Source organism: Pseudorca crassidens, chromosome 6 (assembly GCF_039906515.1).
Source record: "Pseudorca crassidens isolate mPseCra1 chromosome 6, mPseCra1.hap1, whole genome shotgun sequence".
Taxonomy (NCBI): domain Eukaryota; kingdom Metazoa; phylum Chordata; class Mammalia; order Artiodactyla; family Delphinidae; genus Pseudorca; species Pseudorca crassidens.
This window is the reverse complement of record NC_090301.1, coordinates 124,822,023-124,838,889: the sequence shown is the minus strand read 5'-3', so window position 1 is coordinate 124,838,889 and position 16,867 is coordinate 124,822,023. Positions and strand designations below refer to the sequence as shown.

At 41.9% G+C, this 16,867-nt stretch overlaps 1 protein-coding gene across 10 annotated transcripts in view; it reads left to right on the top strand.

Annotated features, from left to right (window-relative positions):
- The window catches only part of SAP130 (Sin3A associated protein 130), a 74,262-nt gene that overhangs the window by 31,408 nt on the left and 25,987 nt on the right, over window positions 1–16,867 (top strand). For 8 of the 10 annotated variants that reach the window (XM_067742299.1, XM_067742302.1, XM_067742300.1 and 5 more), the window contains 2 exons: window positions 772–949; window positions 7,531–7,635. In XM_067742299.1, the coding sequence (XP_067598400.1) occupies window positions 772–949; window positions 7,531–7,635 (283 nt within the window). The remainder of the gene's footprint in view (window positions 1–771; window positions 950–7,530; window positions 7,636–16,867) is intronic. The other 2 variants (XM_067742297.1, XM_067742304.1) reach the window with 1 other exon arrangement.

Below are 16,867 nucleotides of genomic sequence, written 5' to 3'. Positions count from 1 at the left end.
CAGGGTTTGAATCATGGTTCTGCCACTTGCTGGCTTTGTGGTCTCAGGTAAGCTCGCTAGGCCTTAATTTTCTCTCTGTAACATGAGTTGCTTAGAACTTACCTGTCAGGGTCTTTGTAAGCATTAGAAACTACGTACATAAACAGCCTAACGTGCGCTTGCACATGGGGAGAAGCGTTCTAAAAGAGCTCTTAGTTGAGGGAGTACATTCACCTTATAAGACTAGTGTTCTCATTCCATTTCAAGATTTTCTTTTTCTTTTTTACCTTTTGGTCGTGCTGCGTGGCTTGCGGGATCTTAGTTCCCCGACCAGGGATTGAACCTGGGCCCTGGCAGTGGAAGTGCGGAGTCCTAAGCACTGGACCCCCAGGAAATTCCCTAAGATTTTTTTTGGAGTTGTTTGTAAAGCTGTAAAGATAGACTGGAATGTTGGTACCATTATTAGGAATTGAGAGGTGGTGGTATTTCACCAAAAAACTGTAGCAGAACATTTCTTGCAGTATACTATATACTTTATGTATCTCATCTCACTTATTAGTAATTATGATTGTAGAGCAAAGAAAAGACGTTCTTAATCGTGCATCAGTAGACTTTGTAACCTCCCCAGTTTGCCATCTGCTTTTGTCCTTATCCCTCATCTTCTTGAAATTGGACAGTCCTAACATGGATACTCTTGATTGTGGTGGTCTGATCGTTGTTTTTTGTCTTACGTGACATTTTAGTGATGTTACTTCCGTTTCCTTCTCTTCATTGCTCTTTCCTGTCCTCCAGCAGTGGTGTTGGCAGATGGAGCCACAATTGTAGCCAACCCTCTTAGCAACCCATTCAGTGCTGCTCCAGCAGCAACAACTGTGGTGCAGACTCACAGCCAGAGTGCGAGCACCAACGCTCCAGCCCAGGGCTCGTCCCCACGGCCAAGTATACTCCGGAAGAAACCTGCCACAGATGGGTGAGTAGATCCAGAAGTGCCAAAGGACACCGCTAATTCTGGAGGTAATTGGTGTAAACAGTAGGCAGTAATCCAGTGCTGATAGCAAACTCAATTTCCTCCAAAATAACTTGACCGCCGGGTTATTCAGTAGAGCCTTGCCAAGCTCAGACTGCAGGATGGTAAGAATCCAGGAGTCAGTTGGGTGTCAATTTGTAAGCATGTGTTGCATATTACGTACTTTTAGGAGTTCTCTCTGGTTCTGAGAGTTTAACCCTAGAACCCCTAAAGTAGCTTGAAGTGAACTCTTCAGGCTTGTCTAGCTAGGCACAGTAATGTGTGCTGTGTATTTTTCCTCATCGTCCTAAATGAATTGTTGCTCGGGGCAGGCAGTCTCCCAAGTGTATTAAGGGTCATATTTAGTAGCAAATAGTGTTCTGTGTTGTCATATAAGCTTCTGAGTTGGTGGGTCATAGGTGGGAAGGTATGTGCTCTGCCATAACAGAGACCAGAGTCTCTGTCTTAATACTAAGTCAGTCCATGACACAGTAACCATATTAATGAAAACACAAGGCAGAGCTTGTAGTTAAGATGGCAGATTGAGTATGCACTTCTAAATTTCTCTTCCTCTCAAAACCCTACAGAACTTATAGTAAGAGGCTTTTTAAAAAGACTGTAGGGGGGCTTCCCTGGTGGCGCAGTGGTTGAGAGTCCGCCTGCCAATGCAGGGGACACGGGTTCGTGCCCCGGTCCGGGAGGATCCCACATGCCTTGGAGTGGCTGGGCCCGTGAGCCTGTGCGTCCAGAGCCTGTGCTCCGTGACGGGAGAGGCCACAACAGTAAGAGGCCTGCGTACCACAAAAAAAAAAAAAAAAAAAAAGACTGTAGGGAATTTCCTGGTGGTCCAGTGGTTAGGACGCCGCGCTTTCACTGCCAAGGGCGCACGTTCCATCTCTGGTTGGGGAACTAAGATCCCACAAGCCACACAGTATGGCCAAAAATAAGTAAGTGGGTAAGTAAATAAATAAATATTTTTTTAAAAAAAGATTATAAACACACAGAGGTGGGGAGAATAGGAGAAGACACAACAGCAACAAGTCTTTGAAGCTGGAAAGCAAATAGGCAAGTGCTCACTCGCTCCCTTAGCCGTGAAAAAGGTGAACGGTAAGTCTGCAGAGAAGAGCGCTGAGAACCATCCTTGTTTAAATTGTGAATCTTCAAAAGGACCAGGAGCGGGAAGAACTGGGGGTATCCACCTGGATTAGCCAGCACAGTGAAGGGCATGGTGCTGTACCAAAAACGGATTAGGGGACCAAGCCTGTGTGGAGTGCTGAGACTTCTCCCTCGTGGCTGACACGACCCTGGCAGCTGAATTTAACTCAGTTGACAGAAAGTGAGAAGACGACTGTACTCTGCTTCTAGGGTCCGTTCCAGCCCGAGGGGAAAGAGCTAAGGATACCAACAGTAGGGGTTTAAGGACACTAAGGACAGGGCTCCGATTGCCCTTAAAGTAAACAAGCCCCGCCACAAGCTCAGAGCTTCCAACCGGCTTTTTAGTCCCCCCACTCCTCCTCATGAGCATGCAGCCAAGCATGTCAGGTATCTGAGGGTTCTTCTAACAATGCAAGATAGAAGCCCCAGCGAACACACTGAAAAAAGCAGCTCGGAAGATGCAGAGGCTAGGCAAGGGGAATAAAACTAAAAACAAAACATAAGAACACATGAACAGAGACAGACACTGTCAGTACCGTCTTCAAAGGACAAATGAAAACTGCATCCATGAAACAGGAAGGCCGTGCTCCACAGAAGGAACATTCCGAGAACAAGAATGTGTCCAGAAATCAAAAACTCAGTAGAAAACTTGAAAAGTAAAATTGAGGAAATCTCTCAAAAGTAGAGCAAAAAGACAAAGAGATAGAGAATAGGAGAGAAAAGACCCAAAATTTAAAGAACCAGTTCAGGAGATCCTGCCTCCAAGTGATGGGGTTTCAGCAAGACAGATCAGAGAAGAGAAGAGGACGACTTAAAAATAATTCATAGAAAATCACCAAAACCGAAGGGTAGGAGTTTCCTATTTTAACGAACCATGAAATGCTTGGTACAGTAGATGGCAATGGATACAAACCGGCACCACGGTAAAATATTTTGAAATTTCACAGCACTGGACAAAATGAGATCTGGCCCTTCTCCCATGCTTAGTCACCTCCAAAGTCCCTTCTGCTGTGCCCTCTGAGATCGTCCGTCATCATCTCAGTCCCCTGTGGCCTGACCTCTTCTCTGAGCATGGCTTCTTGCTTTAATTGGAACCTGGCTCTTCTTCGGGGTCTCGACTTCCTCGACTCTCCCCAGGGTGGTGGCTGTCTCTCCCTCCCCATTCCATCCTGTCACTGGGCCTGGAGGTGGGGTGGCTGTCCTCTTTGGGCCTCACTGCCACTTTCAGGCCCATCCTTCTCAACAGTGGACATGCTTCCTGGCCTGTATTTAGATTTCATAAAATTTGCAATTGAAAAAGTAGTTTCACATAGCCAGGTTAATCCAGACACACTGAAAAGTTTTCCAGTAACTGAATCAAGTACCAGTTTTTAAATTCAAATTAGTTTAAATGAAATATTGTTAAAAATCATGCTCATCAGTTGCACTTGTCACCTTTCAAGTGCTTAGTAGCCCCATGTGGCTGGTGGCTACCTTGTGGGACAGATTCAGGTTTGATTTGGGGTCTGTGTTTGTCCTTCAGAAGGTACATAGTGTCTGGCTGTGTCATACCATCTTCAACTTTAATGTAAACAGAAATGATTTCCCAGCTCTCTGGCCTCTCAGTTGCTTGAATGCATCCTCTGCATCCGCCCTCCCTCAGCAGGGCACACGCATGAGCGCTAGCACTCCACGGCACAAAAGTTCAGCAGCTTTTTCTGTACCCTAGGGTCCCACAGCCCGCCTCTCTTTCCACGTCGCTGGCAGCGACTCCCAGCAACACCCAGTTGGGAGCCTTCAGTCTATTGGTCCTTACCACCCTTTCACTTTTCCTCACTGCCTTTCCTGGCCTCTTTGTCTGCCCTCCCTGGTTCAGAGTCTGGTGCGTTGCAGTCATTTCCTTGCGTGCAGCCTCAGCTTCCCTGTCGTCCTCTTCACTTTGTCAAAGTCAGAGTTAAAATCCAGCATTCTGCTTAATTTGTGTTGTGCCGCTTGCCTGTGTGCAGCAGAGTGTTGCCTCGTCCGCCTTAACCTCACACACCTCCCCTGGGATCTCCCAGCGGACCAGCACAGTCTGCTTTCCTTGGCCATTCCTCCAGACACCCGTGTACCTCTGCTCCTTTCCAGACTTCCACGCCTCCTCTCCTACGTTCACTTGTAGCTAATGAATGTGCCCACCTACTTTTCTCTTTCTGCTACGTTCTTGAGAAAATGGAAACACACAGAAGAGAAGTTCACAAGCTAGCTGTCACATGCTTGCCTGCCTGCCTCTGTCTCCAGCTCCGCCTCCATCTCTCAGTGGTGGGCTCATCACTCAGAGCTGAGCTCTCAGGGCGTCTCTCCAGAGCGCCTGACTGCCGCCCGTCTCACCTCCGTGAGAACTGCTCCAGCTCTTGTGCCTCTCTCCTCCGTCAGTTTTTTCTTGTTAGTGGATCCTTCACATAAACAAGTATAAACTTGTTATCATTTCTTCCACTTTGCTCCACTCTCTGCCCCATTTTTTTGCTCCTGTTTGCAATGAAAATGAAGGTGTTGTCTCTGTTTGCTAGCCCCACTTCTTCCAGTCTCTCTTTCTTTCAGCACTTTCACTGAAGTATAGAAAACTGCACAGATAATGTATGTACAGTGTAATGAGTCAGCACAAACGTATAACTGCTGTATCGGTTAAGAAACAGGACATTACCAGCACTTTCTCCCAAAGATTACTAACCAGTTTTTCTTTTTTTTTTTTTTTCAGTTTTTCTTTTTACCCTATGGATTTGTTTTGCCTCTTTTTGAGCTCCCATAGAATCATATACATTTTTTGTGTGAGTCCATCTTCTTTCACTTGATTTTGGGAGAGTGATCCATGTTACTGCATATAATTGTAACTTTTTTTATGGTTATATAAAATGGCCTTGTCTGAGAATACCATAGTTTAACCATGGATATTTGGGTTATTTCCAGTTTAGGGCCATGTTACCCCGAACATCTCTGTGCATCACCTTTGATGCATCCATAAATGCAGTGCTGTTATGTACCTCGGAGGGGATTTGCTGGGCTGTGGGCTGTGCTCATTTTCAGCTCCAGCAGGTAACGCCAGCAGTTTGTCCAGGTGTTTGTACCCATTTACACTCTCACCAGCAGTGGGGTCCTTGCCTTCCTCATCATCGACGCTTGTTATTTGGCACTCTCTTTTTTAAGTTTGGTCATTCTGTGGGTTTATAGTAGTGTATCTCTTTAGGGGTTTGGAGGGCTTGTTTGTACTGAGGGATGGGGGATTGAGTGGTCTTGCTTTTTTGTTTATTTCTTACTTTTTATTGTGGAAGGTTTAAACATAATACAGATTTGAACATCTGAATTTATACCCATCATTCAACTTCAGTTATTAACTTATCAGTTCATGTTTTATCTGTATGCCTTTCCACCACTTTCCACCATATTATTTTGAAGCAAATCATAGGGAACACATCATTTTGTTCGTATATATTCGTATATATTTCAGCATGTGTTTATTGAAATACATACTTTAAAAAGTGTTATAACCCCATAATGTTATCAAATATTTAGTCATTGTTCAAACTTCCAGTGATCTCAAATGTCACAAATTTTGTTTTGTTATATTATTTATTTGAGTCTGTATTCTGATAAGGTACACACATTACGATTGGTCGATATGTCTATTAAGACTCTTCTAATATATGTTACCTCCATTTCTTTTTTCCTTGCAGTTTGTCTGTTGAAGAAACTTGGTCTTTTGTCCTGTAGAGTTTTCCTCTCCCCTCCCAACTCTCTCCCTGAATTTGTCGATTGCATCCCCATTCTGTTAGTTCCCTAGGGCTGCTATAACAAATTACCACAAGTTTGGTGGCTTAAAACAACAAAAGTTTATTCTCACAGTTCTGATGACTAGAAGTCTGAAATCAACACGTCGGCAGGGTTGGTTCCTTCTGAACACTCTCAGGGAGGATCCACGCCGTGCCCTTCTTCCAGCTTCTGGTGGCTCTTGGCGGTCCTTTGTGTTGCTTGGCCTGTGGATGCACCACTCCAACCTCTGCTTCCATATCCACATGGCCTTCCCTCTGTGTCTGTGTGTCTCAAATCTCCCTCTCCTTTCTGTTGAAAGGATACCGATCATTGGATTTAGGACCTGCCCTAAGTCTAGAATGATCTTATCTACTTAATTACGTTGGCAAAGACCCTATTTTTTTTACATTCGCGAGTAGCAGGGGTTAGGACTCGGATGGGTCATATTAGGGAACACAATCCAACCCCCTGCCCCCATTGTCTGGTTTCACTTGTTATTCTCTCCTCCACATTTTCTCTAAGTTGTTACTTGAATCTAAAGGCTTGGTGAACTTCACTTTTTCTCCCCTTTTGGCAAGACTCCTTCCTAAGTTGGTGGTTTAGTCTTTTTATCAGGAGAAGTATGCTGTGTGGAAGTCAACCTTTTTGAGATGTTAGCAGTCTTACGATCAGTGTCTGGATCCATTCACAGTTAGGCATTGCAAAGTGGTATGTTCTAGCCGTTTCGTCTCAGACGACTCTTCTAGCATTTGCTTGCACCACTCCGCCAAAACTAAATGTGTCAAGATCACTTATGACTTCCACATTGCTAAGCTCCAGTAGTTAGTGGTCAGTCGGAGCCACGTGTGGCCTGTCTACTGCGTGACACAGTTGATCACTAGCTACCTTGATCAACTGTTTTCACTCAGTTCCTCAGGTCAATATAAATACATAGGTACAATAATGATTGTAACTGCTAAACAGATTTAAATGTTATTTTATTTTTAAATTTTTTTATTATTTATTTATGTTTTATATATTTATTTTTTTTGGCTGCGTTGGGTCTTCATTGCTGCGTGTGGACTTTCTCTAGTGGTGAGGGGGGCTACTCTTCATTGCGGTGTGCGGCCCTCTCATCGCGGTGACTTCTCGTTGCGGAGCACAGGCTCTAGGTGCGAGGGCGTCAGTAGTTGCGGCGTGTGGGCTCAGTAGTTGTGGCTCGTGGGCTCTAGAGCAGACTCAGTACTTGTGGCACATGGGCTTAGTTGCTCTGCGGCATCGGGGATTGAACCCGTGTCCCCTGCATTGGCAGGCGGATTCTTAACCACTGCACCACCAGGGAAGTCCCTAAATTTTAATATTAAGTACAAAGGAGATATGTAGGTAGAAGGTAGAAGAAGCAGGTAAAAGAGTCGCAATGGTTGCTTCCTGAAGAGAGACAGGCAGGAAGTGGGGAGGCAGGGGGAAGGGGTCTGCTGTATGTTATTAAAAGCGTTTTAGTACTATTTGGTTTTTTAAATAATCTGCCTTCATTACTTTGGTAAAATTTGAAAATCCATTAAAAAATACCTAGCCATAGGTACACTTAGCAAATGTGTCGTTCTTATCCTTTAATGCCGTCTGGGTTTGTCTCTTTACTCTTTCAGAATGGCAGTTCGGAAAACCCTCATTCCTCCTCAGCCTCCTGAAGTGGCTAGCCCTCGAGTGGAGAGCTCTATGCGGAGTACGTCTGGGTCACCTAGGCCTGCAGGGTGAGCACATCATTGAGGACAGAAAAGTCTAATACATGTCGCAGACTTCACATCATTTGCCTCTAAAAAGAACCACTAGTGTGTGCATCTGAAAGAACCATTTTCTAGCTATGAGATCTGGACACGTTTCTCAGCCTCTCTGACCGTTATTTACCTCATTTATGAAGTGGGCATACTTACAGCACCTGCCTCATAGGCTCCTTGTGTATTGAAACCACTTGGAACAGAGCCTGCCTCACAGTAAACACCAGTTATTGTTGCTATCGAAAATGGCATCGTGACAATACTTAATGCATTCCGTTTTCTTTACTCTTTATCTCCTTGATTCTAAAAGTAATCTTTTGGAAAAGAAAATGAGACAATATAAAAATATTTAAGGTATAAAGAGAAAATCGTCCTATTCTCCACCCCCCCTCCAGTCGCACTCCCCCAGAGTAATGTTGATTGGTTAAAGTTTTGTTAAGCATCTTTCCACATCTTTTTCTACATACACGTGTAGATAGATTGATAGATTCTTAAAAACAGGATTTTGTTGATTGTTTTATATACTGCATTTTATACTTATGTCTGTAATAGCTTACCATGTTAATATATTTATATCTACTTCTTCATAAAACTTCAAAAAAAAATTTATGAATGCCATGTGTGTGCCAAGTATCATTTTAGAATCTGGGGATATAAGAGTGACTGAAAGTGTCCATTCTCCTTAAGCTTACTATCTAGTGAGTGTAGAGAAATAATAAATATGTGAAGAAAAAGAAAACAGTGTAAATGGAATATAAGTGATGGGAGGAAGGGGTGATGACTTATAGAAAGGCCTTTCTGAGCAGAGGCTTTAAGAGCATGGAGGAATAAGCCACACGCTCCCTGATGTCAGACTGTGTCAGGCAGAGGAAAGAGCAGGGACTAAGACTTTGAGGTAGGAGTATTTGCAGTCACCACTTTGTACATTAGTGCAGGAATGTGCAAATAACCACGTAAACGGAAACTGTGCATGGTTATTTATAACTGTTCTGTGACCTTAAAAACATTTGTGAACGTATCAAAAACTCTCTTAACTGTCAGTTAAAATATATAGGGAAATGAAAAACATAGTAAAACTAAAATTTATTTAGTACACTGTAATTTGAACATCAGAAACGCTGAGAATTAAAGTGTTTTATTTCTTTCTAAAAGCTAATCAAGTGGGAATTCCCTGGCAGTCCAGGGGTTAGGGCTCCACGCTTTCACTGCTGAGGGCCCAGGTTCAAACCCTGGTCGGGAACAAAGATCCCACAAGCTGCGCAGCATAGCCAAAAAAGAATAAATAAATAAAAGCTAATCAAGAGTACAGTTGGCCCTCCGTATCTAAGGGTTCCACATCTCGAGCATCCACAGGTATCCATGGATTTTGGTATCTGCGGGGGTGGGTATTGAGGGACGACTGTAGTTGGAACAATGTTTCCCTTATTCACATTGAATAACTTACGATACAGCGCAAGAGTCCTTCTATGCGTCGGTGAATTGTCATACTCCTTTCTAAGTCTGGGTCTGCCCTGACATTTTATCCTGTCTTTTTTTTCTTTTGGCTGCATTGGGTCTTCATTACTGTGAGCGTGGGCTTCAGTAGTTGTGGCACATGGGCTTAGTTGCTCCACGACGTGTGGGGTCTTCCCAGACCAGGGATCAAACCCGTGTCCCCTGCATTGGCAGGCGGATTTTTTTTTTTAAGAATTTATTTATTTATTTATTATTTTTTGGCTGTGTTGGGTCTTCGTTGCTGTGCGCAGGCTTCCTCTAGTTGCGGCGAGTGGGGGCTACTCTTCGTTGTGGTGCGCGGGTTTCTCATTACGGTGGCTTCTCTCGTTGCGGAGCACGGGCTCTAGGTGTGTGGGCTTCAGTAGCTGTGACACATGGGACTCAGTAGTTGTGGCGCATGGGCTTAGTTGCTCCACGGCCTGTGAGGTCTTGCCGGACCAGGGCTCAAACCCTTGTCCCCTGCATTGGCAGATGGATTCTTAACCACTACTCCAACAGGGAAGTCCGGCAGGCGGATTCTTAACCACTGTGCCACCAGTGAAGTCCCTGTCCTTTGTCTTTTCAGTGTTGTAAATTATTTCCAGAAGTTCCTTTAAGGTGAGGTTGTTGCCAGCATCACTTCCAGGGACATCTTTATCCTTTTATCAAACCATCTTCCTTAACTAATCCTTGGAATCTGGGTGCACATTCCACAGCAGCATCTTTATCTGTGCTAGCAGTTTCACCAGATAGCTTACATTAATCAAATTAATGCTGACTATTGAAAAAATGAATCCAGCCTTTATTGGCTGTAAAAGGCTTTGGTTTTTTGGTTTTTTTAATCCTCCCTGTAATTTCCATCTTCTTTCAATGTGGCAGTTAATTCAACATTTTGGTGTGAGTGATTGGGTTGTTGTGGGGTTTTTTTACAGTCTTCAATCCAGAATGGAAGTAAATACTCCGTTTCACTATAGTGGCTTACAGTAAAATGACTTTACCACCTTTTTTATATTCATTGGACTTTCTCAGTGTGGTCCAAGCCATAGCTTCATACAAGCCTAGGTCTCATCCTAAATTATCTTTGCTGTTGCCATTTCCAGATCTTCTAATCACATCCCATTTTACTTCTAGATTTATCACATTTTTTTCTGCATTTTCATCGCTGTTGGCCAGTTCTCTTTCAGTCGTTCATTTTTGTAAAATTTCACCTGGGTTTATCACAAGGAAACTAGACAGCACAACTACACACTTCGCTGTCTGCATGAACTGAGAAGTAGATGTGCAGTAATCAGTCAATGACATACTTCGAAAGAAGTGATGTGCGATGTGCATGTCTGTAAGTTACAGAGTGATTTGTGGACCGAAGAGCTAGTAGAAAAGTTTGCACTTTATGAAGTTACTCACAGTTAATAATTATACTGTAGTAACTGAAATTCGAACAGTGTTGGTGGGGGACTGGGGGAATACAGTTTCACGTATGTATGTGAAAGTCACACATATCAGTGTTGTGCGAAGTAAGCACTGTCTGCATTTTAGGAATAAACAAGGAGCAGCAAGGGAGAGCAGCCTAGAATGAGGGGCAGGGTTGTACAAAATGGTTCAGAGATAACAATGAGAGCCAGATTACGTATACAGGGCTTTGTGGGCCATTCAAAATCCTTTGGATTTTATTTTGAGTGAGACAGGAGTGCCATCTGAGGGCTAAGGCATAGGAGTGACATGATTTGACTTATTTCTAAAAGGATTGCTCTGGCTGCTGTGCTGACAATCAACTGAAAGAAGACAAGAGTGGAAGCAGTGAGACCAAGTAGGAGATTATAAAACCTTAGACTCTCTTAATGGCTTGGACCAGCATGGAGGTAGTAAAAGTCTTCAGAAAAGTTCAGATTCTCAATATGTATTGAAGGTATAGCTGTCAGAATTTTCTGAGTGGAGAGAAAGGGAAGGAGGCAATGATAGCTACCAGTTTTTGCCTGAGCAACTACAGATAAGGAATTACCCTTTCTGAAGTGAGAAATAGCAAGGGGGAAATCAGGAGTTTACTTTTAGATATTTTATTTTGAGATATCCAAGTGGTTAAACACACCGAAGTGGAGATGTCACGTGCATAGCTGGGTATATATTTCGGAAGTATATACGATTCTGGAATTGAAGATGGAGGTCCATGCTGCTGATTAAGATTTGGGAATTAAAGCAGGTACTGGCATACCTTGTTTTATGGTGCTTCACAGATACTGCATTTTTTACAAATTGCAGGTTTATGGCAGGCCTACATCAAGCAACTCTATCAGTGCCTTTTTTTTTTTTTCCCAGCATTTGCCCACTTTGTGTCTTTATGTCACATTTTGGTAATTTTCACCGTATTTCAAACTTTTTCATTATTGTTATATCCGCTATAGTGATCTGTAATCAGTGATTTCTGATGTCACTGCTGTGATTCCCTGAAGGCTCAGATGATGGTTAGCTTTTTATAGCAAAAAAGTATTTTTTACAATTAAGGCATGTATATTGTGTTTTTTCAGGCATAATGCTGTTACACACTTAATAGACTACAGTATAGTGTAAACACAACTTTTACATGCACTGAGCAACCAAAAAATTTGTGTGACTCGCTTTATTGCGATATTCATTTTATTGCAGTGGTCTGGAGCCAAGCCTGCATTATCTCTAAGGTATGTTGTATGTGTGCTTTAACACCTTGAGAGTGGAAAAGCTCCCATTGACAGTGAGTATAAGTAGAGAAGTGGTACAAGGACCACACCTTAGGACATAACCATCTTTAGAGGTCAGGAAAGTACAAAACCAGAAAAGGAGACTGTATTCCTGTACTGTGTGCTGTTCCCAGATAGGCTGGTGCCATAATTCAGTCCTCAATTAATGAACATTTAAGTTATTTCCATTTATCACTGTAATAAACATTACTACAGTGAATCTCATTATCTATCATTGAGCCTCGTTGCAGACATGTCTCAGGGATAGATTTCTGGAAGCAGCATTGATGGGTCAAAGTAAACGTGCAGTTTAAATTCTGATTTCCAATCACTCTACCTTTTTACATGCTTACAAGCTATGTGTTCCCATTTCCTGCACATTCTTGCCAACACCAGATATTAAATTTGCAAACGTAATACACTTATTTTCAGTTGTTTAAGTTTTTTTTTTAAACAAAGTAGCACATGGAGTTATTTTTAAAGTGGTAGAAAAAAAGGAGTTCATGAAGGTGAAGAGCACACTGTGATGTATCAATACAAAAGTTTATCCCTTGTGAGAAAAACGTGCAGAAACTTGGGTGAGGAGGGGCTGTTGTAGACTCTTTCCTGGGCTTAGTATGGTTCAGAGAAGCTGTGGGGTGGGCCCCATACAGGCACCCAGGCTGGCCTTTTTTTGCAGTTGGCAGTCTGTTTCTGTGGCACCTGAAAGAAGAGAGTATTTGGATTGTGAAAAGCAACCAGCTGAAAGAGCAGTTTTCCTACCCTCCCACGCCCAAGGAGTCTCACGTAAATGGCTGTTTCTTGGAATAGCCCAACTCATTTACCGACGAGTAATAACAGAAGGATTGATGGGAAAATAAGTTTAAAAAGTAGGAAAAAAGCAACAAAATATACTAGTTTGTTCACTGAGAACACTCACCAGAAAAACATTTACAGGGAACAGATGCAATTTATAACAGAATATTTGACTGTGAATAGAAATTACTTAACAAAATAGCCACCACTTTTATGAAACAGAACACAAGGATGAAATACAAAGACTCCCAAGAATAAATGAGAAAACATAAAGAGATGATACGTGAGTGGACAGAATTCAGTAAAGATCTAGAAGAAACCATCACAGAATGAAGTACAGTTAAAAAACAGTGTAGGCATAGAGGGTGGAAATGAAAAAAGTGAACAAAAATTTTAAAAGAAACAAAACAAAAACCATACAGAACATGCTGTGATACAAGTAAGATCAAACATATACATGTCAACATCTCTGAAATCAATATATAACTTTAAATTGACTGCATGTTAATATCCTATCATTAAATAGTGTATTTTTAAGTTGTTCACAAAATATTGGTGTATTGTATAGTGTTGGCAACTTAGATTCACTGAAATACTGAAATAGACGGGTGTTGTGTAGAGATGGTAGTGGGTAGGTTAGAGGAAGGAGACTTCTCAATACATCTTTCGAAACGTGAATACTAATTCAAAACAAAACATTAAGAAAAGTTGAAATCTTAGAAAACAGTAGATTTAGAAAGTAAATCCAGACGCTAAAAAATAGATATAAAAATTGAATTTTAAAAGAAGTCACATAATACAATACTACAAGGCTACTATTCATGTTTGCTTAGGTTTTCCCTGCCAGCCACTAGTTCATTTCAAACTCTCCACCAAACCTATAGAAAAGCTCTGAATAAAGGTGGACCTATAGATCTCTGTGTCATTTGTTTTTGGTAACATCCCTCCAGTCCACATTGGTTGCTCTCTAGGCAACCAATATAATGTGGCAACTCTGAACATCAGACTCCCACCCCTCCCCAGGTTTGTTGCTGTTCCTTGTAGTTGTAGTTGTTTCGTGACTTTTCTGAACTAATTCTTTAAAATCTATATCTTTGTCTAATGCAGCCACTGAAATCTACTTGGTTAACTTTGTAGTCAGCTAATGAAAGAACAGATTTTCTTCAATGCCTGGAACCAATAAGTCTCCATGTGTTTGCCAGAGAGCTCTGTGTGTGTCTTGGGTACCCTGTCAACACTTAGGCAGGCAGTTGACAGCTCTGCCTAAGCCCTCTCTTCCTGCTTGCACAGAGCCTCACAGTCAGCCAGAGGGGAGACTTAGGGCCTTCTCAGTTCTTCCCTGGGCGTGTGCTTAGCCCTGGGTATGCACACAGCCCTACATGTGCGTGTTGCTTCCTAGACTGCCAGAAATATGTCAGAGCTGTTCAAATCGCCTATGGATATTTCATTCTCCAGTTTTTCCTTTCACGTTTTTTGGGTAGCTTATTGTTTGCTTCAACTGTTATCATCCTCTCAGTCAGCTGGGAAACTGATCGATTGCCTCTAATATTTTCCAAAAACACACCTTGGGAAAAGGTCGTTTGCACTGACAAGCTCCAAGTCAAGTCAAATAAGACAGCCTTGCAAATGGGAACAAGCAGACAGGTCATATAATGGTAATTCTTTGGTAAAGAGGGTTTGTAGTGGCTCTGACCCCTCTGGTAGCTGCAAGGCTGCTGGTTTTCACTGTCAGTGTGGGCTGTTGGCTGATAAGTCTACTGTGGAGCTGGAAATGGAAGAATGGAAACAGTGCAAGTTAAAACGCCACAAAGTTTACTGTTCTTACCAAGATTCAGCCTATTTTCTTGAATAGTTTTGCCAGATTGTTGAAAGCCTTTGGTTAATTTCTAGGAGTTCTGAAAAAGTTGTTTCTGACTTTCTTTTTTTTTTTTTGCCAGTTTTTTGTTGCTTTTATGAAAGGGAATTTTCAGAGATCCTAAGTCTCATATATTTTTGCTGATGTCTCTGGTTATTTTATCTCTTTTTTTTTTTCTTTTCGGTCGTGTTGGGTCTTCGTTGCTGTGCATGGGCTTTCTCTAGTTGCAGCGAGTGAGGGCTACTCTTTGTTGCAGTGTACAGGCTTCTCATTGTGGTGGCTTCTCTTGTTGCGGATCACGGGCTCTAGGCACGTGGGCTTCAGTAGTTGGGGCTCACGGGCTCTAGAGCGCAGGCTCAATAGTTGTGGTGCACAGGCTTAGTTGCTTTGCAACATATGGGATCTTCCAGACCAGGGCTCGAACCCGTGTCCCCTGCATTGGCAGGCGGATTCTTACTGTGCCACCAGGGAAGCCCTATTTTATCTTTTAATTGTCTTTAATTCCAGAATAATCCTTACCTCTACACCACCCTTATTTTTTAAAATGCTTATCTTGAAATAATTTAAGACTCACAAGAAGTTGGAAAAGTAGTACAGAAATTTCCCATGTACCCTTTTTCCAGCTTCCCCAAATCATTACATCTTACATGACTCTAGTACATTTTTGAAATGAAAAGACTGGCATTGGTACAATACTGTTGACTTAACTACAGACCTCATTAGAATATCACCAATTTTTTTAATGTCCTTTTTTTTTCCTTTGGTATATACTACTTTGAAATTTTATCACATGAATAGATTTGTATAACCACTGTTATAATCAGAATATGGAATTGTTTCATTACAACAGAGACATTCCCTCATTTACAGTCACACCCTTCCCCCAACCCTAACTCCTTGCCATTCAGCTGTTCTTCATCACTATAATTTTGTCATTTTGAGAGTTTTATGTAAATGGAATCGCATAATTATATATATAATTATATAGCTTATTTTCACTTGGCATAGTACTTTTGAGAGTCTATGCCAAGTTGTAGCATTGTAGTACTGTTTTGGTTGAGCGCTGTTTTATCATATGGATGTAGCACAATCTGTTTAGCTGTTCACTCATTGAAGTACATTGGGGTTGTTTCTAGTTTGGGGCTATTACATATAAAGCTGCTGTAAACATTCATGTACAGTGCTCTGGGTAGACCACATTTTCCACCCATTTTCATTTCTGTAGGATAAAAATCCCAAGAGTGCAGTTGCTGAGTTGCATTGTACATGTATATTTTTAGTTTGATAAGAAACCTCCAAACTGTTTTCCAGGGTAACTGGACCATTTAAAATTCATACCTGCAACATAGGAGATCCTTTTATTATACAACCCTGCTAAACTCATTTATTAGTGTTAGAAGGTTTTTGTTTGTTTGTTTTTTAATTTTATTTATTTATTTTTGGCTGTGTTGGGTCTTCGTTGCTGCACGCAGGCTTTCTCTAGCTGCGGCGAGCGGGGGCAGCTCCTCATTGCGGTGTGCGAGGTTCTCATTGCGGTGGCTTCTCTTGTTGTGGAGCCAGGCTCTAGGCACGCGGGCTTCAGTAGTTGTGGCATGTGGGCTCAGTCGCTGTGGTTCGTAGGCTCTAGAGCGCAGGCTCAGTAGTTGTGGTGCACGGGCTTAGTTACTCTATGGCATGTGGGATCTTCCCGGCCCAGGGCTCGAGCCTGTGTCCCCTGCACTGGCAGGTGGATTCTCACCCACTGCGCCACCAGGGAAGCCCAAAAGTTTTTAATTTTGATGAAGCCCGGTTTATCAGTTTTTTGTGCTTTTGGTATCATGTCTAAGAACTCCAGTCATAAAAGTTTTATAGTTTTACATTTTTACGTTTAGATTTATCATCCTTGTTTAGTTCATTTTTGTATATGGTGTGAGGTTTTGGTCAATATTGAATTTTTTGCCTATATAAGTCCTGTTGCTTGGGGCCTTGAACTTGAGGGGTATTGTCTTGTGTTGCTTTTGATATTCTGAATTTTCAGCAGTAGGATATAAATTTTCAGCGCAGTAATATAAATCAGTAAAGCTTTACAGCTATCAAATGAAATATTTTACTTAAAAAAATGTTTGAGAAGAATTTGTAATGACATCGATGACTTCTTATAAAACTGAAAAAAATAGAATATACATTTTTGAAGACTGTATTTGTAGTTACTTTAGATGTCTGAAGTATTTCTGGTAAAACATACCAGAATGTTGTGGTGACCCTGGTTAGAGGGCTGGGTGTTCGAAGTGGAGGGAAGTTATTCTCAATTTGTATTCTTTTCGATCTTTTCCATGTGCATGAGTTTCCTGTTTTATAAGAAGTAGGTTTACAAATGACATATGAAGTGTGAGTA